Consider the following 16,466-nt stretch of genomic DNA (forward strand, 5'->3'; position numbering starts at 1 on the left):
TGTAAAATTGCCACCACATCGAACAATAAATAAAACGCTAACGACATGGTACCCTATTACAGCTTCGACAATGAACGCAAAATTAGAGAATTAGAAAGTAAAATAAAACAATACAATATTAGATCACGTTGCAGCGGTTCTGATGCTTTTTTGTTTACAATCGTCATAGAATCGAGAGCTTCAGCGGCGCACATGAATGACGTCACACAAACAGGAAGCGCGCGAGTACAGTTGGGAAACGTGTGGATAACGCGAGCCTCAGAGTAAGGGAACTTGGCGTTGGTCTATAAGAACAAATATAAAGGTATGTTGACAATAGATTTCACTTGTGGTTGTACGTACGTTTTTCATATAGTCATGTTTAGTTCATGATTCCTGACGTGCTAAGCTTTCTCATATAGATATAGTGTTCGTATTCATTTATTTAATGTATATGATATCGTATTAAACACCAAAAATTATTACGCAAGCTGACTCTAAAAAAATAAGCAGCGTTGTTGGACGAAACCAGCCTTACCTTCGTTTTTTTCCCCTTTTGTATATGATTCCTATCACAGGCCTGTTGTCATGTCTCTGAACAAGTCCATGCATCCCCGAAACCGCTACAAAGACAAACCCCCGGACTTCGCCTATCTGGCTTCTAAGTACCCAGAATTCCAAGAACATGTGCACACCAACCTGAGTGGACGAGCCGTGTAAGTATTACATATTATGTGCCAATTCAATGAGACAGAGGCTATTAACAAAGTATAGCAAATACTGACAGTCATACCAGAGCATAATTTCAGCAATCGGAATAAATCTGTTCAAGGGTGAGATGATTTGCAAAAAATGTGTTTACCCTCTACAAAACAGGATGTCAAGGATTTGTGTCTGTCTGGGAAATTTGGGAATTTGTCACCAGCTAACCACCAGTGAAAGGATTGTGTGTTATTTAAGTGGATTGTGTGTGTGCGTGTGTGTGTGTGTGTGTGTGTGTGTGTGTGTGTGTGTGTGTGTGTGTGTGTGTGTGTGTGTGTGTGTGTGTGTGTGTGTGTGATTCAAATGAACGGTGGGGTTCTAAATAGTTAAGCGGCGAGTCGTGAAATGAGCGTTATCATTGAATGGGACCAATTCTTTTCTTGGGGGAGATAAGACACCTGCCATTTTTGGATGAACTGTGCAGCACGCTGATAGCAGGTGAGGAGGGAGTCTGAACAGAGTAATGGGTTTGATTCTTTTTGTTCCATGTTCAAAATTGCATGTGGCTGAGAGTAAGGAGGTTCAAGTCTTCTCTGTTTATTGGGGTGGTAGCACAAGGGTAAGCACATTTGAACAGAACGTATAGATGAGTATTAAAAATTAACAGTCTTGATGAAATTGAACATTTAGAGTGTTTTTTTTCATGGGCAGGAAGATGATTAATTTTTTGGCATGAATTTGCATGCTCATAATGTTGGGCAATTTGAAATTCAAACAGAATCTCAGGATAAATATACTTCTTCTGATGTTGTCGCAAAGATAATAAATGCTCAGACTGCTGTCATGTCCAGTGCCAGAAAACGAATGGATTAGCTCTGCCCGACTGTTTTGCTTTTTCAATTTTTTGTTTTTGATTTTTTTTGTTTGGGCGGCCAGCCTCCAGTTGGATGAGAGTGTCTCTGGAGGGATCTGAAATTGGCTGTGCACCGATCTAAGCTGTTGGATCTTAAGAGGTGCTGCAAAAATTGGAGTAACCCCTCAAAGATAGGTGTGCCAAGCTTGTGGCCATTATATCTGAAGTTATTCCATTTTGGAATGAGGCTGCATCATAAGAGGTGGAACAAGTGAAATGCTGTGTATACGTTCAAATTATTTTCCAAACACCTTATATTTTCGGACGTGCATGAGAGCAATCATGTCAGTTTGAATGTATTCATTATTTATTTGCACCACGAGTGCCCGTGTCTGTGTGCATCAAAAATATACTCTCAGCCAACCGCTGTACCATAAAGGTCAAGGAGTTCAATATCTAGATTAAGATGTATGACAACAAATTCTTTTCAGCAACAAACCACCTCAATACAACTTTATAGTGCTATTTGTCCCATGTCGTTTGCCATCCACTGCAACGAACACTACTCACGTAAGCACGCTGCCGTAAGCCTACGTGGCACAATAGGCGTCAAGCGCGGGCACGCTCACGCTCTGTCTGGCATCGGCCATTGCTCCAACGTGGCCGGGTTTGCGTGCACTCCCATCATCTGTTCAGTAGACGGGGTTGCCATGGAGACATGCCGTTTGCAGCGTTGCTCATCATCTTTTGTAGCACGCACACACACACAATGTATACCTCAGGGCTAAAAATAGAGGTCTGGCCTGAGCAGTTCTGCTCTCTGAGTATTGATCTTTTTCTAATGATGCCTCTGAGGTAGAAGGGAAGATGGAAGAACATCAGAGAGAGAGCGAATACTGCAACTGCTTCCTTGATTCAAAAATAGGACATTATTTCAAATTAAAAGGACAGGAAAAAATTATTGGATTTTTATTCGCTTAATGCTCTGGTCCGTAACATGGTGGGAAATAGGCAAAAATGTTTTGAAAGCATTCAGAGAACATTCACTGGTGACAAGCTGAAATTGTGAGGATGTTGACAATTTTGGACAATTTTAAATTAAAAAAAAGGTATCCAGACTATTCTCAAAAATCAATGAATTTAATAATTATTTAGTTGTTAATTAATTGTTGCACTTTTATTATTATATGTTGTGACATAATCACCAACACTTTATTTCTTTCATACACTATTTCTGGTGCAATTTTATTTTTTTATGATTGAGGGGAAAAAAAATAACAGTGCTTCATGATATTGTTGTTGTGCTCTGATATCTTTGGCATTTCAGCTTGACGTCAGCATACTTTTTTACATGATCGTCCAATTCCTTAGTTGGCTTTTTATTGTTTGAGTGTGTTGTAGTGCCCTGAATGAGCCAGGTGTTGACCTGGGCCATTAAGCTTGCATGTTCATTATGTGCAAGTTTAATGTAAAGAATAATGCTAGTCTCCTCAGGTAAATTACCTCTCATTTATATCTGTCTTGCACCTCATTTACCCTACGTAAACTGTACACATTTGTGCCTTAACAGGTGTCCACAATTGTGAATTGAATTTTTTTTTTTAAATTGCGTTTCAATGGGCATCAATTTTCACTAGTCAAGGGCTAAAAGAAAATTGCGGCCCCCTCTGTCATTTAAGCTGCCCGTCCCTGATGTACTGTAGGTGGGATTTGCATCTCTTTCACCAGCCTTTCTTTTCTTTCCCCTTGTAATCCATTGACAACTGCCTGTGTTGAGCTGCTTGCGTGCCAGATGCTGTCAGCTCTGGGATGTGCCTAATTACATCTGCCAAGCTGCAAAAAAAAAAAAAACAATCGGAAAAGCTTTAATTACGTGCATAACGCCCATTCACGCTGTCTGCTGCAGCCGCGTCTTCTCATATGACAGCTGTAGCGGTTCAACGTGCAGCCATGAGCATTTGGGGGCCAAGACAATAAAAAGTGTGAAGTCTTAATTGTGTGGAAAATTTGAATTTCATTGTCTTTAACTGTGGATTGCAAATTAATGAGCTGCTCATCTGTGGTGTGTGGTGGTAGGTGGAGGGGCCACATGGGGTTGCAGGGTTAATTAGGTGCTGCTACAGAGCTGACACAAAGGAATCAGCAAACCTGCGTTATACATATACATGCATTTTTACACACACCTTGCCTTAAATGGTTTCTCTAATATGGATCTATGTTTGTAAGCAATGTGACAGAATATATATATTTTTTCATCTTCACAGTTCTGAGCTTTGGGGGTTTGAATCTCGGCTCCTGCCTTCCTGTGTGCAGACAAATAATTGGAAATTAGTACAATACGCCTCTGTATGAACTGTATGGCCATGGACCGTTCCCGGTGGAAGAAAGCCATATCAAGAACCCAGTCCAACCCAGCGGCGCCTGGAAAACGGACTTTAAATTGATGATGATGATGATGATATGAACACCACAAAGGAGCTTTTGATCATGTTATTTCCAAACTCAAAACATTTGTGTAAACAGTTTTTTTTCTGTGTTTTTCAGAGTGAATTTCAAGGAGCCAGAGGCCGTGCGAGCCCTGACTTGCACCCTTTTGAAGGAGGACTTTGGTTTGAGCATCGAGATCCCTCTGGAGCGCCTCATACCCACGGTCCCTCTGCGTCTCAACTACATCCACTGGGTGGAGGATCTCGTCGATGGCCAGAAGCAACCACGTAGAGGCATCGACATCGGTAGCGAAACATAATTATCGTCTCAAGCTGTGTCTTGGTCACACTGATTGAATTTGTCAATGTTTTGATTACATTTGAAATTGAATAGGTACTTAAGGTGATAGGATTTTATTATATATATATATATATATATATATATATATATATATATATATATATATATATATATATATATATATATATATATGTGTGTGTATATATATATATATATATATATATATATATATATATGTGTGTGTATATATGTGTATATATATATATGTATATATATATATATATATGTATATATATATATGTATATATATATGTATATGTATACCGTATTTGCCGGTGTACAGGTCGACTCGGTGTATAAGTCGACCCCCTAAAATTCGACGGAAATTTACGATTTTATGATATATCCTTTGTATAAGTCGAGCTCAATTGTTGCATTATATTAAACTTCAAAATTCAATATGCGAAATTTATTGACGAAATGTGTTCAAATTCCGGGAGGCCGTGCGCATGCGGCTGTTTATAAGCACCGCGGAGGAGATCGCGGCCGGCGAGCTCGCGCACGCCACCCGGCACCAACGGGAGACAGGTGTTGTGCTCGATTTGGTTCCCCCGTGAGATTTTGTTCCCCCTGCCGCGGTACCCAAAAGGAGGAGTTTCTTTGCATCGAGGTTTATGCAAAGAGCTCACGTAATTATATCGTTGCTTTTTGGTGAAGTGAGTGAGTGTTCCGTCTTTACGACTGGTCTTTGAATGCACCCCGCTTCAATGGCAGAACGCGGATGAATTTAAAGACATCAAATGAGAATAATCCTTTATAAAAATTAAAATTGACTGACGCAAACGTGAATTCTTCATGTTTTTATTGAAAACAACATAGTGCTGACGCCGTACGACGCCGTACGGGATCGGTTTTTCGCTTTCCAAACAAGGCGTGCGCGCTCCCGTGGCAGGGGGAACAAAATCTCACGGGGGAACCAAATCGAGCACAACACCTGTTATAGCTCCAAGCCGAGCGGATCGGCACTTTATAAGCACCGCGGAGGAGATCGCGGCGCCTCATTGGACTTCCAGCGGCCGGCGAGCTCGCGCACCCGCCCGGCACATCCGGGAGGCCGTGCGCACGAGCCAAGTGGCCAAAAATAGCCCCCGCCGAGCGGATCGGCTGTTTATAAGCACCGCGGAGGTGGTGGCGGCGCCTCATTCGACTTCCAGCGGCCGGCGAGCTCGCGCACCCGCCCGGCACATCCGGGAGGCCGTGCGCACGAGCCAAGTGGCCGAAAATAGCCCCCGCCGAGCGGATCGGCTGTTTATAAGCACCGCGGAGGTGGTCGCGGCGTCTCATTCGACTTCCAGCGGCCGGCGAGCTCGCGCACCCGCCCGGCACATCCGGGAGGCCGTGCGCACGAGCCAAGTGGCCGAAAATAGCCCCCGCCGAGCGGATCGGCTGTTTATAAGCACCGCGGAGGTGGTGGCGGCGCCTCATTCGACTTCCAGCGGGCCGCGCACTCGCGCACGCCGCCCGGTTCAAATTTTCTAAGTGCAACGCACAATGAGATGCATGAGAAACGGCCTTGGTTACCATCACATTTGAAGCGATGAATACGAAGTTAAATTTTATGACTCGGTGTATAAGTCGAGGTCGATTTTTTTCGGTCGATTTTGGATCGAAAAAGGTCGACCAATACACCGGCAAATACGGTATATATACACACACACACACACACACAACCTTTTAAAATGACAAACTAATATAGTCCAACATTGTAACATTATTATTTTTTTTTAACAAGGCACTGGCGCATCTTGTATCTACCCGTTGCTGGGAGCCACAATGAACAGCTGGTTCTTCCTTGCAACTGAGGTGGACGATATATGCTTTGACTACGCTACCAGGAACGTGAAGCAGAACCATTTATCCGACCTGGTTAAAGGTAAACGGGCAACAGTCTCACCAATGCTACCTTTTTATTGTGATTGTTTAAAAATGGCTACAGGTGCATTATTGTGCATAGATTCATTTTGAAATCCAATCAAGTGATAAACTTTTGGCAACTGAGAGAAACAACAGCAAATTGAAAAACAGTATTTATGTTAGTTTAATATACTTGCAATCATGGCTTTTATCATGATTCCAAACGATATGGAAATAACGGATATCTCCATGTGTGTTTATACGTAGGCATGCCAGTTCATGTTATACCGTAATTTCCGGACTATAAGTCGCGTTTTTTTTTTCGTAGTTTGGGTGGGGGGGCGACTTATACTCAGGAGCGACTTATATATGTTTTTTTTTCACAAATTTTTACTTGATCATTAAGACATCACTTACAAGTATAGTTGACCACTTCCCATGTTATTTTTAGTATAGTTGATCACTTCACATGCTTTTATATCTTTATCTTGAACATATTCAAAACGTAAAAAATAGAGAAAACATCAAATAAAGCAATTAACACTCTAAAGCACCATATCCAAGTCCACTGTCTGCTGTATGTACTGCTGTTGCTCCATTTTTGCTCCTATTATATTTATTATTATTATTTATTATTATTTGTTTATTTATCATTTATTCAACACTCTTATTTATTCATTGTTTGTGCCTTCTTGGTTTTTTTTTGTGTTGCTTGTATGCATATGTGTACTATCTCACCAAGGGATAGTGGAAACGTAATTTCAATCTCTTTGTGTGTCTTAGTATATAAAAAAAAAATCAACGATAAAGCAGACTTTGACTTTGATAAAACAACCAAAAAAAATTCTATTTTCAGACGAAACTGGATGAGGGCGCTCTAAATTTCACCGTTGGCCGTGACTCACCAACTGGGTGGGCTTAAGAAAAATGGCACCAAAAAGAAACTCATATTTTGCAGGTTACAAACTTCAAGTTGTAAAATATGCAGCTGAAAACAGTAATCGAGCAGCAGAAAGAAAGTTTGGAGAACCGTGATGTACCAATGGATTACTATTTCAAGTGACGTCAGTAGCGCGGCGCGGCGGTTGTTTACATACAAACGTGCCCACATAAGGACTACCGGCATCATTAGCGGTGATCATTTCTAAGTGACACGGAGGACAAAGAGTTTGAAGGAATTAAGGATTTGGAGTGACATAGAAGGTTTGAAAAACTATTATGGCTTTTACGCACGCCCGGTCCTACTCTACTGAGTCGGGGGCCGGCGCTCGGCCGAGTGGTTGTCCGCGAACGGTGCGCGGGGCTCGGACATGGCCATTACGCACGCCCGGTCTGTCAGGAAGTCCACGCCGCCACACGCTTGGAAGTTTGTTTTGTTTAATAAAGAGCCGTTTACCAAACCCACGTCTATCCTTGTACTTTGTTAACGCTACAATATAGTTATATAGTAGATCTGTGGAATAAAGACAAGGCTGACGTCAGGGCGCACGCGCGGCGATGTTGACAAAGGACGAGGAATTTGATCGATGGATTTAATGGAATTAAAGTGCACGGATGGTTTGATATTATTATTGGCTTGTATTATAGTTATTTCAAATATAGTTTATCTATTGTTATATGAGCCTGTGGAATATTTTGAAGTGCAAGCGCCCTCAGCCGTGCGCACCCATTGTTGACAAAGAACGATCGATGGATTTAATGAATTGGAGTGACACCGATGGTTTTATAAACATGTTATTCATGTAATAGTTGTCCTTAATCACTCTATATGTTACGTCAGGCCCGTTGTCAGCTCTTTGTTTGTGTTTGTCACGTTAGCATAACTATCGTTTAGCCTGTTGTTGCTATTTAATGAATTGGAGTGACACCGATGGTTTTATAAACATGTTATTCATGTAATAGTTGTCCTTAATCACTCTATATGTTACGTCAGGCCCGTTCTCATCTCTTTGTTTGAGTTTGTCACGTTAGCATACCTATCGTTTAGCCTGTTGTTGCTATTTAATGAATTGGAGTGACACCGATGGTTTTATAAACATGTTATTCATGTAATAGTTGTCCTTAATCACTCTATATGTTACGTCAGGCCCGTTCTCAGCTCTTTGTTTGTGTTTGTCACGTTAGCATACCTATCGTTTAGCCTGTTGTTGCTATCATTTAGCCTGTTGTTGCTCGTTCATGACTGTTTTTGGTGTGGGATTTTGTCGAATAAATTGCCCCCAAAATGCGACTTATACTCTGGAGCGACTTATATATGTTTTTTTCAGTTTTTGGGGCATTTTATGGCTGGTGCGACTTATACTCCGGAGCGACTTATAGTCCGGAAAATACGGTACTCATGTTATACTCTAGTTAGTTTGTTGATGCTGTTATTTTACCCTTGCATCATCAGCCTCAAGAAAGACAACCTGAAAGAGGACATTGGAAATGTCAAATTTCATGTGAGGAAGACGTTTGTGCTAATACAGCATGCATGTCTTGCTTTTGTTTCCTACAGTGGTCAAGGTTCCCCAGAAGACTCTGCTGATGGACGCTCTGAAAGAAGAAACAGAAATTGTGTACGACTTTTGCATGTGCAACCCTCCTTTTTTTGCCAACCAACTTGAAGCCAAGGTGAGTCTTTTCTTATTTTCAGATGACTTTCTAGGCGAGTGTTGAACCTTTAGAATCCAAATGTTTGCTAGGTGGGCTGCAGGAAGCAGGATTTGTTTGCACAGATAGTAACAGACATTTAATAGGATTTGATCTTAATCTCTGTCTGTCTTGCTGCTCGCTGCAGGGGGTCAATTCAAGGAACGCGCGGCGGCCTCCTCCCAGCTCAGTGAACACGGGCGGGGTGACAGAAATCATGGCGGAGGGTGGCGAATTGGAGTTTGTTAAGAGGATCATTCATGACAGCTTGCAGCTCAAGAAACGCTTGCGGTGAGTAACAAAGACGACTTCAGTAACACCAAACGTGCCAAAATATGAAACCAAATTGTTACTGCGAGTAGTCAAAATGTGTGAAGTGGCAGATGGATTCTGACTTTGAGAGCTTCTGAGAGGTTGAAATACATCCTGTGAGTGGGGCAATGGGCAAATGGGTTGCACAGACATTGATGGAGCTGTCATTTACAGTCACTTTAATGATTCTGGAACACAGTTCCCTCTCACGCTGTATCTGGGCACCCACTGGGAACATCTGTGTTTGGGTGGGCACCACTTTAGCAACCCCTCTCTCTTTGTCGCAGCGCTGTCACCAGGGCAGCAGAGTGAGAGGCTGCTGCAGCAGGGGACTATTAAAACAAATTAGACATGCCACACCTGCCTGCTCTTGTCTCACTTTGATGCACGTTTACAGGTGAGGGGGAGCATATGAATGATTTCTTCTTTCCAAGCTTTTTCCATTCAGGCCAATCCAACCGCAGCCGGCTGTCACTCTCAACCAAAAGGCATGCTGGGACAAAAGAGCCTGCAGGTGTCCATGGCAACACTGCCAGCTTCACCAATTGGTCCTTTGAGACTCACCACCACCCCGCCCTCTTTTCCTCTCTGTCTTTATTATCTTCCCGAGTTAAAGGGCACCCACCCTTATCATGTTGTTGATATGAAGATGGGTCTCTTTTCTGGTGAAAATGTCTGCAATTGAAAAACAGCGTGAACTTTATCAAGATCATTTAGCAGCTGCATACTCAAGTGACTGAAAAGCCACATTGGCAGTGTCGTGGTGTTTCTCTCCCTCACACATCTGTCACTATCAGAGCTGTTCAATATTTTATTGCGACATGTCAGAACTAGCCCACTGTTCCAATCAGCTCAGCATCTTCATACTCAAATGGTCTTTATGACCTCCAAATATTTCTCTCTGTAAGAGTTGTGGAATTGCACAGAAGACTGTATCATGCAGTCCACCGATAATCTACTGAAATACGCTGAAGAGGAGAGTGCTCCTTTCTTGACCCTGTAACACAATAAGGAATTATAGATTTTAAAACGTACTGTTATTTAATATAGCGAGGAAATGTCTTATTTGTTTAAGTCTTAGGCAAATAAAAATCTCACCCATTAAAAAACAACAGGTTGCCACGACATGAACAAGTTACAGTAAGTCACCCATGTTTTGTGACATTTTAACGCTTGTCTATCGTCATATTGAACAATGAATTTAAGATAAGATGTGCAACATTAGTGTGGCCTAGCAGGCTGCTTGAGTGTTTACAATCAATTGAATCATGTGGATAGCTTTGTCATTTAAACTGCCCCCCTAGGAGTCACAAGCCTTTTGATAAATCAGTGTGCTTTTTGTTGCACTTCACAGACCCCACAGATATTGTGATAGCCTTATCTGATATTTGTCGACGCTATACGGGCTGGATTTCTCACAAGTTGTCTCATTTTTGCTGGTTGGGTCTATGCTTCGTAGTCAAGTGCTCAGCAGGTTAATGCGGATGCTTGTTTTGCCAGGTGGTACAGTTGCATGCTGGGAAAGAAATGCAGTTTGACCCCACTGAAGGAGGAGCTGAGAAAGCAAGGGGTGAGTAGCTCGTCAGATCCAACACACTATTTGCAATACATATATAAATCTTACAAAAATCGAATTATTGTGTTTCAAGAAATCAATTAGGTAATCTTGCTCACTGTGTACAAATGCAGAGAGCTGACAACAATGTTCATAGCTCCTCCTAACTCTTGACATCTGAAGTGTTTTCCGGGGGGAGCCGACACACAAAGTGGATTCACTGTGTCTAACATGCCAACCCAAAATTGTCACAAGCGGTCCACGAATGCACCGATTTCCGTTAGCAGTGCATGACTGCCTCCGAAGGCTAAAGAGCCACGAGTGTCGTTAGCTGGAGCTAATAGCCCAGCTCGTGACTCTTGAGTGGATCAGGCCTACAGTCCCGTGCCAGTCACTTCTCTCACATGCTTGAAAGAGGAAGACATCCAGTCCTATGGTTTGCTGCACCTGCACCCTCCTGAGGGTTTTGATTTGCCGCGGCTGCTCATCAGCACAAGTGTAGTTTTGGCAAGTATGCAGAGAGCCGGCAGTTATCCAACTGTAAAAGAGGATATGAGGGAAAAAAATGGCCACAGTTAATAGGCTAGTAGTTTAATCACTCATTATTTCTTTTTGACTATCAATTTCTGTTGGCATATGTTCACATGGAGACAAAATGAGTTTTTTGTTGTTGTTGCAGTAGTTATTGTGTGTAAGACATGCTTTCATCAAAATATATTATATAATATTCTAGAACTCTTTATACACCCCGTGTTGTATCTTGCTGAAATTAGCCTGTTTGATTGGGCAGCCCAATCACATACAGGTGAGCGGTCCCACGCAGTATACTGCTGAGGCCTCAGTGTTGCAACTAGAACGAGAGCAGCTTCCTCTTTTGGAGAAGAGCCCAGAGTGCGGAGAACAGTGTCTTTGATACTTTTGTGCATATGCAACTGTATGTACATTTTCCACGATATGTCCCCTCTAAGACAGCTCTAGTTTACCACTCCAAATTGTGCCACACCGACTGCAACCGAATTGTATCACTTGGTCAAAATGCCTGAAGGAGTTCTCTCCGTGTGCTTTGCACAAGCCTTTTCAAAAGCACTTTGTGTTCCTTCGTCAAATGACACCTTCACACTTCTCTTTTCACACCTATAATTAAGAGGTGCAGCACTCAGTGACCGCTCAACAAACTCGATCCACGTTTTACCAAGCAAACTGTTCTTCTGTGACTCCTGGCCTATAGAGTGGTCAGAATTGTGGAGAATAAAAACATCTATCCATCCATTTGCCTTTTGGAAAGAAGGCATGTACACCGGTCACAAAAAATAGTTGAATTAAGTTTTCTAGGAAATATAATCCAAAGCCAGCGTGACTGCTTTGATTTTCATTTTTTTTCTTCTTTCTTCTAGGTACCCAAAGTGACTCACACAGAGTTCTGCCAGGGGCGAACTATGCGATGGGCGCTGGCCTGGAGCTTCTATGATGATGTCATCGTTCCGGTAAGTCTTTGCAGTCCTCGGGTGGGCCACTAATGCTCTGGCTTGTATCCCTACGCCTGCTGGTTGGCGTTTCCAACACCCAAAATCCATCCACTCAATAATGCACCTTCTCGGTCCTGCCCCCCTTAACTGCATCTTTCATTCTTCCATCACATGCTCTTGTTCCTCCTCCAGGGACAGCTTTATGTGGTTTTAGTTTAGCAGTAGCCTGGCAACAGTTGCCAGGGCAAGAAATGTGCACGCTCACTGGCTTTTGTCTTGTGTGGACAGTGAAAGCGTTGGAGAAAACACAACAATAAATGGTATCAGTCAACAGGAATGATGTCCATGTTGACATACTAGAAAGAAACAACTGGACGCAGCTGCTCAATGGATGCATGAGCTGTGTGTTGTCGGACTAGACTATGTTGGCCTTTCCAGTATAAAATCAGTTAAGCAGAATGATTGCCCTACATTTCTAGTCTGTTACGCTCCTCCGCCTCCTCTTGCTTTCACACACACATGGACAGTATTTTGTTTGGACAGCGGTTTCTGCATGCACAGAAATCCATGCATGGTTGGCTCATTCTGCCCAGATGCATGTCTTCCTATGGATGTCAGCCATGAGGCAGGCTCATTAATATTACATGTGCTCTTAAACATATGCGGCACGCATGCAACTGTGACCTACTTAACCCTTTTACTACCCGTTCAATTCAACTCTTAATTACTATGCTGCATTACCTGTATACACTTTTGCCATTATTTTAACAACAATATGTCCCCTCTAAGATAGTTCTAACAACAACTACATAAACAGCTACTCGATTGGAAAAAGCACTGAAATACTTTGATAAGGATTTTACATTTTCCCCTGTGCTGAGAAATTATGAAATGCTAACATGCTAATCGTTTTTATGCTAACACATGGCAAGCTTGAAACTTCCAAACTTCTACAATCATTTAAAAATGGGAAAACTGGTGGAGCGTTATAGAATTAAAGTGTTGCAAATTTGTTAAACAATAAAAATGGCAACGATGGAGGTAATTGACTGGTTCTCTTCAAGCGAAGACGGCGCTACACAGGGGCTATAGCCCTGTCAGAAATCTGTGTAGCCCTAGTTTAGCCCCTCGAGCGTTTTAGTTGATATTCCTGAAAATACTATTAGAAATTATTTTTCCAGTCCGCCTCTATAATGGTCAACCGCCCCCTCCTCCCCTTTTAGCCCTTAGAGAGAAATAATCGATGGATTTGTGCAGATATTTTAATCGGTTTTTGGAAAAAGGAAGTGTGAATTATCTCCTATATTTGAAAGTAGAATATTGTGGAATAAACACAATTGAAATGGACAACGTGACAACTGCACATTCAGACAGATTAGACTTTTTTTCTGGGTCTCGAGGGACAGTTGCTGCTAAACACTTGGCAAGGAGGTTTGACCTCAGTGGGTTGCTTGTTTTGTGTTTGTGCCTACAGGTAGGTGTGTATCTGTTTGTCTAAATGTGAAATAGTCACGATAGTCAATTGCGTAGGTTTTGTAGGAAAAGAGCAACAAACCTGGTTGTATTATAAACAGATTTGTATGAAAAAAGGCTTTGCTTGACCGGTTTAATTTTGCTGCATAATGACTTGGGTAACTTGCTTACATGTCTGCGTGTGGTGGGGTGAAAAGAATATTAAGTGGAAAGAAGCAGTACAGATAGATAAGAGAAAGTCCATTATGAAGCCCATAATTAAACACAATAATATCTCGTAATTGTGTCTTTGGGGAACATCAATTACTTAAAACCAAGAGAAAATTATATTTAATGGCACTCTCCTAGCCAAATACAGGAGCAAGGACAATGTGCTAGCCCTTCACCCCCACTGGCTGTACCATTAGGAAAAACCTGCAGATTACATTTGATACAAATGCTGTCTTTGATTGAGACGGTCAAGTCTTTAACTCGCAATGTATTTTATTTTAGCTGGCAGCAGTGTGGGATTCCACTGCATCAGACATCCCTCTAATTCGTCTGTCTGTAAATGGCGCTTCTCTCTATGAGCACAACTAGCTACATATTTCATGGACATGACGTATTTGCACTTCCATGCAAAGACCTCAAACATACAACAGGACCTTGAGGTGAGCAAACTTGACTCAAAACAGCAGCAGCCTGTGAAGGTCACAGCCCACTCCTTCCCTGCTGCTGTTTGTAGGTCAGTCGGCCATGCTGTCTGCTCTGTCAATGCAGACCTTCGCCTCCTTCTGCACCCTCCGCCAGCCTGCAGAGCCCCCATGAGTGACACTGAGCACGCAGTTGCTAGCATGTGGCTGTGCAGGGAAGCGTTGCAACCTGACTCGTGTTGTCCCGAGATACGGTTGGATAATGACCTCTAGCGCCATTACAGTTTGACTCTGGAGGGCAATAGAAAGAAGCAAGGGGCAGTATTACAAGGCACTGCAGGTCCAGTCGAGAGCATGTGCTTGGAGCTCCCTCTTGTGTCCGTTTTGTAATATCAACTGCAGACAGGCTAACATTGCATTCATTATACTCACATCAATAATGGTTTGTATGTCACATGTATATTTTACATTTAGAGCAAAGGAAACAAAGCACACATGTGGCATTAGTAGCATTTCCGTGAGATCATCAATAAAATCATTACTCCGCTTCTCTCTGTCATATTCTCTCCCCGCCTGCGTCAGTCACCCCCCAGTAAGAAGCGTAAATTGGACAGAGCCCGCAAGCCTCTTTCCTTCACACTTCCCCATGTGGCTGTGAAGGAGCTCCAGGCTAAGGCCCGTGCTCTGGGCTGTACTAGTCGCCATCCGCTGAAAGCCATCACAACTCTTGTAGAGAAGACTCTCACCGACCTGCGGGTGAGTCATTATTTGTGTGTATTCCTCTCTGTAGATTAATCTTATTAAACCTCATGTGTTGTTGGAGCCATCAGTCATGGTTGTCGTTCAATCGTGCTGTTTTGCATGATCAAATTATACCTTAAAACCATTTTAGACCAATGTAATGTATGAAAACTATGATCCAATAAGTGAACAAATGTTTGGCATAGCATTCTGTCGAATTCATCCAAGGTAGAGAAAATTAACATTATGACGGTGATAAATGTTTAAGCATTGGGAGAGGGTTGTACACTTCATCTCTAGCCATTCTCGGTAAAAATGTTCAACCTGCATTCCTTCTAGAAATAGATCATTAATTGCATTAAAAGTCTATTGTTACCTTTGCTTGCAGGTGCTGCACAAGCGTGTTCCGTGTAGGGAGCACGAGCAGAGCCTCCTCCTGACCGCCGTGGAAAACACTTGGCTCCACGGGCGACAGAAGCGACGCGAACAAATGCGCCAGCTGCGGGAGCTGCCGAGAGCAGATCACAACGCCGCCGCCACCACGATGCCGTCCCTCACCCAAGACACGCAGGTGGATGCCGATCAGAAGTCAGCCGACCTGGAGGTGACTGCAGAGTCGCCCTCCGTTGAAGGCAGGAAGGTTACGGATATTGCCGATGAAGTGGATCAGAAACTCCCGGAACAGGTTGCAGATGTGAAAACAAAGCCTGGGTGCGACCCCGCGGGCACCTGTGGCCAGAAGGACGCCAGCAACGCTACAAGCGAGATGTCCTCAATACAGCCAGCGAGCCCACTCTCAGTGGAACGCTTCTTGTTTAAATGTCTGCTGAATGTCCTGCATGAGGAGAGTGATGCAGTGATTGAGATGCACTGGGTGGAAGGTCAGAATAAAGATCTGATGAACCAGCTGTGCACTTTCCTGAGGAACACTCTTTTAAAAGCTGTTTCTAAATCCTGAACAGAAATCGATACAATGTGCATGTAGAGATGCTTTTGACATGTTAAAACAATCCTAACCCTAACTTGATTGTTAATATCAATCAATAGTCATCGTGCTTTAAAATTTACCTGTCAGTTTACCTTGTTAGGTCATCGATTCAGTGTATATTTTACTTTATTGCTCAACATTGGGAATAAATGTAACTTTATAAAATGTTTGCTGCTTTGTGATGCTTTTTCGGATTTACACATGAATTACTTTCCACTTGATTTAGGATTTCTTCTGATTTGTTTCATCGAACTTGATTACACGGTTAAGTGCTAGGCCAAAAGTGAATTTGCTATGGCAATCTGTGGTTTATGTTGAACATTGCCAATCGTTTTTCAGGAAATGTATTCCTGTCATGTAAGTCTACAATTGCGGCTAGCACATCTGCTTCACAGTGCTGAGGTTGAGAGTTTGAACTTGACTCTGGTCTTGTGTTCAGGTTTGCATGTTTTGCTCTCTGTAATTATGTGGGTCTTCTCCAGATTACGTACAC

General features: G+C 42.6%; 1 protein-coding gene across 2 annotated transcripts; it reads left to right on the forward strand.

The window, feature by feature from the left end:
- The first annotated feature begins 125 nt into the window (after positions 1-125).
- Positions 126-16,142, forward strand: mettl16 (methyltransferase 16, N6-methyladenosine). Of its 2 annotated transcripts, none has more exons than XM_088381471.1 (10): positions 126-263; positions 558-695; positions 4,079-4,266; positions 6,054-6,194; positions 8,673-8,788; positions 8,955-9,097; positions 10,619-10,688; positions 12,068-12,157; positions 14,827-15,000; positions 15,374-16,142. In XM_088381471.1, the coding sequence occupies exons 1-10, from the start codon at positions 193-195 to the stop codon at positions 15,941-15,943; spliced, it is 1,701 nt and encodes a 566-aa protein (XP_088237597.1). In that variant the 5' UTR covers positions 126-192; the 3' UTR covers positions 15,944-16,142. The 2 variants fall into 2 exon arrangements, with proteins under 2 accessions (XP_088237597.1, XP_088237598.1); XM_088381472.1 differs by having other exon boundaries at positions 168-304.
- The last annotated feature ends 324 nt before the right edge of the window (positions 16,143-16,466 follow it).

The sequence above is a fragment of the Syngnathus floridae genome, chromosome 7, assembly GCF_059516105.1.
Source record: "Syngnathus floridae isolate MCC-2025c chromosome 7, RoL_Sflo_1.0, whole genome shotgun sequence".
NCBI lineage: Eukaryota > Metazoa > Chordata > Actinopteri > Syngnathiformes > Syngnathidae > Syngnathus > Syngnathus floridae.

Bases quoted from the DNA above. Each gene is read 5' to 3' on its own strand.
- mettl16 (XM_088381471.1), top strand. From the start codon at position 193: ATGAATGACGTCACACAAACAGGAAGCGCGCGAGTACAGTTGGGAAAC. The intron at 8,789-8,954 runs GTGAGTCTTTTC...TGCTCGCTGCAG, and splicing joins CCAACCAACTTGAAGCCAAG to GGGGTCAATTCAAGGAACGC. The intron at 15,001-15,373 runs GTGAGTCATTAT...CTTTGCTTGCAG, and splicing joins AGACTCTCACCGACCTGCGG to GTGCTGCACAAGCGTGTTCC.